The 6,962-nt window shown below is 45.4% G+C and overlaps 1 protein-coding gene across 4 annotated transcripts in view; it reads left to right on the top strand.

The window, feature by feature from the left end:
• The window catches only part of MYT1L (myelin transcription factor 1 like), a 167,731-nt gene that overhangs the window by 43,356 nt on the left and 117,413 nt on the right, over positions 1-6,962 (top strand). For all 4 annotated transcript variants that reach the window (XM_023518421.1, XM_023518420.1, XM_012810590.1 and 1 more), the window contains exon 4: positions 1,432-1,799. In XM_023518421.1, coding sequence (XP_023374189.1) covers positions 1,432-1,799 — 368 coding nt within the window. The remainder of the gene's footprint in view (positions 1-1,431; positions 1,800-6,962) is intronic.

Below are 6,962 nucleotides of genomic sequence, written 5' to 3'. Positions count from 1 at the left end.
CTCTTCCCTCCAATTTCTGGGGGTTGTGTTTGATTTCATTTTCTGAACTTATTGTCCTCTTACTTGGCTTCTTCTGCAAATTCTATTTGGCTTGAACAGCAATGGGATGACAGAGGCCACTCACATGTCCTTGAAAGCTCACCCCTGGCGTCAGCTCTTCCTGGAGCCCCTGCTGGCACCTGTGACCCCCCTTCTACATGACGCCCCCTCTGCACGTTTGTGTCATGGTGTTTATCGTATCATCTGCTCACCCAATGGTATTTGTTGAGTATCTGACATGCCAGGATGGTGTTACTGACCTGCCCAAAAGCTCCCTTATCTCATGGAACCCAGGAGAGAAGACCTTTCCTCGCCCAGAACTTCCAGGATAGCACAGGGCCCAGCACAGAGGCATCTCCCCAATAGATACTAGATAGGTTCCTGACTGGATGATCATTTTACCAGGCCTGGGTGCAAAACCACACTAGCCAAGGCCTGCAGGAATGCCCCAGGGAAATGAGGGGCTCACACAGCTCCCTGGGGACGAACGCAGTCTGCCCATGTGGGGTTCACCCTTATGTCTATTCCCTCCTGTCTCTTTCAGTATATGTAGTATTTCCAGAAAGAAAAAAGCCTAAATTAACTATGTAGCTTTGGGAAATTGCCCTTCTTTAAGGACAGACTGTGAGCCTCTGCTGTGTGGGTCTTACTTAGGTTTGGACCTTTTTCACCATGGTTTAGTGGAGATTATCAGTAACAAGGAAATTGTTTTCTGGAAAACGAGGGATGGGACAGACAGTGCCAGAGATCCACGATGTTCTGCTCAACTCTAGCTTGCACAGGTGCTTCCCTAGCAACCTGACCAAGCACGTGTGGTTCCTCTTACTTGGGGAGTTATCTTTTCTAAAGATACGAGTTTATCTACAGAATGTACAAATCCAATATATTCCAAATACTCACAATGTATGCATAATGTACATACGTTAATACAGCATACATAAAATAAATGTTGTTTTAAATGTATGTTTTATATTTGGCAAAATGCTTAATTAAATTTGTATTTTCAGTTGCCTGTTAGGCGTATTATTCAACTGTTTTGTAAATGCCAATCTCATAAATTTTATTCGGATCTCCATGTTGTTCGGAATTATAATAATAAGGAACTAAGAAGAAGCTTGACTAAATCTTGATGGTAACTAGGCAGACGCAAACCGAGTTTCTCTGCCGTGTGTCATTTCATTAACATGTTCTGGCATATGAGCGAGACCGTGTGTGTGTCTGTGCCCCTTGGTCTGCCCTGAAGATGTTCATGCTAAACCTTCAACATCTAGATCAAGGACGCTGTTGTTCTGACCCCCACAGTAGTAACACAGCTCTCTCTCCCTCTCTCCCCATCCCGCTCTCTCTTTCTCCCTGTCTTTTTTTCTTTTCTTCTTCTTCTTTTTTTTTTAGTGTATATGGTTGTCCCTTGGCAAAAAAAAGGAAAACACAAGACAAACAGCCCCAAGAACCTGCTGCCAAGCGGAAACCGTTTGCGGTGAAGGCAGACAGCGCCTCGGTGGACGACTGCTACGACAGCGAGGCCACCGAGGACATGGACGAGAAGGAGGAGGAGGAGGAGGAGGACGAGGACGAGGAGGAGTACTCTGAGGACAACGAGGAGGCCGCTGACGACGAGGAGGAGGAGGTGGACCGAGAGGACGAGGAGGAGGTCGAGGAGGAGGAGGAGGAGGAGGACGAGGAGGAGGAGGACGGCGAGGACGTGGAGGACGAGGAGGAGGACGAGGAGGAGGAGGAGGACGAGGAGGAGGAGGAGAATGGTAATCGTTAAGATGTTTTCAGTGTGCACTGTGGTCTGGGTCAGCCTTTCAGTGTGAACAGCCTGGTGCTAACACTGGTGACAGTCGGACGGCTGTCTCAGGCGTGAGTTGGCTTGGCCAGCACTGAGAAACTGACCTGTTTATGTGGCTTTGGCCTTTGTTTTCAGGAATTCCTTTAGGTTATATGCCAGATTTAGGTTTCATTTCAATCAAGTTTTTATTCAGGTTGGTTGTCGTAGCACTGTGCTGAGATTTCCATGGTTTGGGTATGGGACTGTCTCAGTGACACGTAGCACAGATGTGGAGCCAGCAGACCTGCACATTGCGTGAGTGCTCTGGCCGTGAGGCCCTCTTATTAGCCAGAGTGCTGCTGTTGGGATGTGTTGCTCACACGTCTTTTGGGGAGCTGGAAGTCTGGCCTAATGACAGGTGCATCCCTGGTAAAGTGGATTTTGTCTGTAGATTGCCACACCTTTGCTTTATGACTACCACAAAATAAGGATGAAAAGGAATACACTGACATGAGATGACCACCCCGAGATCTGTTTCTGTGTTTGAGGACCATGTTTCTGTCAGAGACACACAGCAGAGGATGCTGTGCCTGGGGCGGGATATTCTAGGCAAAATGTACAAGATTGTTTGGCTTTTATGTCTAGTTTTCTGTTAGTATCAGACTTAAAAATATGACTTTAAAACTAATACTTTCATAAAAGTCATGTATTTTCTCAAAAGAACTGAGAATTTGCCAAAGAGCCTGGATACGGTCTTCATTGGCTTGGGGGGTTCCTCACAGAAATCCCCAAACATGGAGAAGTGGAGGGAATATTGTTTCCTTACTCCACCCTACGGCTCAAAAGCTCTTTAAGACTCTGAAGTTCAAGAGAGCTAATTTATAAATCCAAAAGATAATTGTTTCAGGCCGTGGGTACAGCCCTCTTAGATTGGAGATGTGAGTTGTTTGTTTCTGATTCCCTGTGGAGGCATCAATTATCATTCCTAAATCCTAATACAGCAGAATCTCTGTAAGTGAACACCCAGGGAACTGCAACCCACTGGTCAGCATGAGGACCTGGGCCGACCGCATGGACACGCACATATGCTGCATGTCCAGTCTGTGAAGTTTAGGTCGCCCTAAAGAGGTTGTCGGTGTAGGGAGCTGGTCACCTGAGGAGGTTCTACTGTGATTGTTTTCAAAGACCAGATGGAAAATCATAACTAATGACATTTTGCTGAGCATAAACAGAGGGATGATGGTACCATCAGACAGACACTTGCATAATTACAGTGTGAGTCCTGGAATTTCAGTTACCGACTGGGCCTGGCATGGTGACTCCACTTGGGGTGTAGTGGACGTTGCATCAGGAGCACATGAGGAAGTGGTCCCAGAACTCAGAGACTCGTGAAGGGATCATGGGACACAGACAAGGGCAAATAGTCTGTGTTAGCTGCTTGGCTTCAGAATTCAGGTTCTTAATCTGGCTCTCCAGTTAAACAGACAACTTCTGTAATCATCTATTCTGTGAATTTAAAAGGAATTAGGTGACAGCCGCGGTAAGTGTCTGAGATGAGGCTGTCTGCCCTGTCGTGGGACATATGCCTCGGTTCCCTAAGTGTCTGGGCAGCAGGTCAGTAACCCCTCCCTCTCAAGAGGGCCTCACCTGTGCATGTAAGTCCCTGGGAGCCAGTGAGGGTCAGCTGCTCCTCTGGTGAGGGCCCCTTCCTGTGGTTTCAACAGCAGCAGTTTCTCTGGAGGGCCACCAAAGCCTTGGTTGATTTCTAACTTAAAAAAAAGTATTCCTCCTAAGAATTAATCACTTCCAAAACCTGATTATGGACACTGTCTCCCAAAGCCTTTCCATCAAAGAGAAGCCTCCCATGGAGCCCCCAGAGTCCCAGGAAGGTGTCTGCCATGAGGATGACACTTCTGATGTGAGCTGTGCAAAGTGTGTGCACCCCACACAGTGCACGCAAGATTGCATCTATCACCCCTTGGATGGCTGTAGCAGAAATTATACATTTCTGAAAAGCTGCAGAGTGTCCCTTTTTGAGTCTATCACCTTTTTGAAGGCTCTAGGTCATCATTTTAAAGTTGGTCTTCCCTACTCCTTGGCTAATAGTCATGGTGACCCTGTGTCCCTGAGCCAGCAGCAGGTTTGTCTGAGGTTGACTGTCCTTCTTTCCTAGCAAATAGAAGCACAGACAGCAACCCAAGGTTAAAAGGAAAGCCCCTCACAGCGCTCCACAGGCAGCGCCAAGCATGACTGCCCATCCATCCTGGCAGAGCAGGTGCGTGTCTGACCCAGGAGTCAGGGCCTCATGCCAGGGCCACAAGGACAAAGCTCACACTGACATCAGCTTCATGTATAGACAAAAACACTCAGACTATTCATACTAAAAAGGTACTATTTTCCGCCTCTGTTATAAAGTGGAATGCATAGTCTATTGATAGATTTTGTTCTTAGATAAATTTTTATATACCTATATAAATTTTTATATACCACTAGATTATTACAATAAGATCCCACAAATTATGGAAGAACTATTATTTGTAACTTGGGAATTAAGTATTTATTTTGATTTCAAGGATCATCCAGCATTGGGGTTGTATACAGCAAGAACAGCACCAACTGTGTGGTGTCCATTTCCAGTGGGCACCTGTGATGATGTTGTCATCGTCCTCCATCTATATACAGGTTTTGTAAGACGGGACAGAAACTGTTTTCCCTCATTGTACTAATTAGAAACTGGCCTTACTAAATTATTTTATGTAGTGATGGATCTATAATCAAACTCTGTTGTTTTTTTTTTCTTATTAAGATCATGTCCTTTTGGTCACCGTCTGCTTATATGAACAGAGAAGACTGAGGGATTCATTTCAGATTACATGAAGTTCATATTTAATTACTCAAAATTCTATTTGTCATACTGTTGATCTATCATAAGCTGATCTTTTCCAGGAAGAATTTTATTTTTTAAATACATTGTAACAGTCTAAGTCCACATTTATTACATAAAAGTCCCCTTGTTATCTTAAAGTGAAGAAAGTTATTTCTTAGTGGTTGTAAATATTTCTTCGGCAAATTTTATTCATGCTATAATACCTTTCTGCATTTTTGTAATTTGAGAAATATATATCAAATAGATACATAGTCCTTAGTAAATTATGGTTCATTTTCATACTCCAATACACTAAAAAGAATGAACCTTTAAATATATGTGTGTGTAGTACACACGTGTGCATGTACACACATACATCCTTTTGATATGTGTTGTAACTCCCTGTAGACAGAATGAGGATCCCCTGGGAAAGAGCCTGGCAATGTGCCTGTGGACACAGACAGGCTCACACGTGCACACGTCTTCACACACGCTGCTTCTGTGTATGTGCCGTCTCTGCACACCTGGCTGCGTACATGAAGTCCTTTCTTCACTGCTCTTTAACAAATGTCAGGCTGTGCACCTACTTGACCACCGGGTTAAATTAGGTAGAATGCAGCTCCTCTGGCTGGAGCTCCCAGCTTCCTTGCAGCAAATTCTTCAGCTCTGGGAGCCACAGGTGAGCAATGGCATCCCAGGGCATGTGCAGCTACGGAGGAGGGGCCTGAGGGGAAATGTCCACAGTTGTGTGAAGACCTTGAGATGTGCTGTGTGGCTGCTGTAGCTGAGCACAGAGGCAGTGTCGGCCCTGGGAAGGCAGGGCCACTGTTGCTGGTGACTGTGACTTGGCCCCTTCCTGTCTTCCGCTGGAATGATCGTGACAGGCTGGGGACCAGTGCCCATTACACTCTGCTTTCAGCCTCCCTCCTCACTGTGAGCACTGTGAAATGCCCCGTGTGTAAGACTGTTTCTTAATGGGATGTCTTTTGCAGTACCTCAACTTTCTTTAAAGGGAATTCAAGGCAGAACCCATGCAGTATAAAATCCTTCTCAGAGAAACTCCTTTTCTTTCAATGGTAAAGTTCCCAAGGTGAATTTTTCTTTCCAAAAGGCTGAAGCATTAGGCCCTGAGTTGCTAAAGCATCATAATTTGCTATAGACAGGCTTGAATTTTCATAAGAGGAGGGCAGGATGGAGGAGGAGGGTCTTTGGAGGGGCCTCTGAATCCCCAGCTTCCCCTTAGGATGCTGTTCCCCATCTTGATTAGCCAATTATCCTCCCATAGCTTTCTCAGGGAAACATCCCTGATGAGGAAAGCAAGTTGAAATGCAGACAGACTGTGAAAATTGGAATTAGCCAGCCAGCTTTCTCCTGCAGTCAGCAGAAAAAGCAATGAGTTCTGAGACCCACATAGAAACAGAGATGACGTGTTTAGTATGCAAGGCTTCAGTGTGAGGACTGTGGAGTCAGTGGAGAACGAAAGTGATGGTTTTCATCCTCTTAAGAACTAATCTTTCCCTCCATCCGTGGAGACATTGTTTTGGGATGTTGAGTACACAGGTGTGCTGAAGTGCATGGCATTGTCTCTTGGGAACAAGTAATCATAGAATTAGCAATTTCTAGACAGCAGTCCATGATAAAAAACTAAATTTTCTTTATGCAAACTATTTTTGCATAATTATAAAATATAATTATATCTTATATTTCATGATACCAACAAGAAAACTTGCTGAGAGTGTAGCGCCATGTACATTTAAGATGCAGACAGCATGAGTCCAGTTCCGGGGAACTCCCTCTTACCCAGTAATGAAAAATAAAGATGTAAGGTGATAGGTCTAATACATCTTTATTCAGCTTGTCCTTGAGGTCCGCTCTAAGGAATGAGAAGCTTGCTTGATGTGCCTTGCTAATTTAATTGTTATTATAGTGCTGGTTCATCAGCACAGGCGGTAAAGCCCGTAGGTGGTGCACTTTCCATCTCTGGCTGTCCCACCGTCCAGAGCTAGGTGTGCAGCCCCGCTGGATGTCCCTGTGACCCTAAGACTAGGACAACTGTGCTACCTTCTGCAGCTTTACTGTTCATTTCACATTTCAAGGAACTGCAGCACAGAAAAGCACCAGGCAGACGTAAAGCAGCTCAGAAGGACATCACCACAGGGTGGCCAGGGATGACTCTCCCAGGCATTGCTCTGCTGTGCCTGATTCAGGCTCCTCTGTAACCTTGAGCCTGAAGTCTGCACTTGCACACAGCCAGGGTGTCACATGGGTCAACCATGCAAGAGCATA

This window comes from Otolemur garnettii, unplaced genomic scaffold (assembly GCF_000181295.1).
Source record: "Otolemur garnettii isolate 467f Iridium unplaced genomic scaffold, OtoGar3 scaffold00139, whole genome shotgun sequence".
Taxonomy (NCBI): Eukaryota; Metazoa; Chordata; class Mammalia; order Primates; family Galagidae; genus Otolemur; species Otolemur garnettii.
The sequence above is the reverse complement of the archived record's forward strand: the minus strand, read 5'-3'. Positions and strand labels throughout refer to the sequence as shown.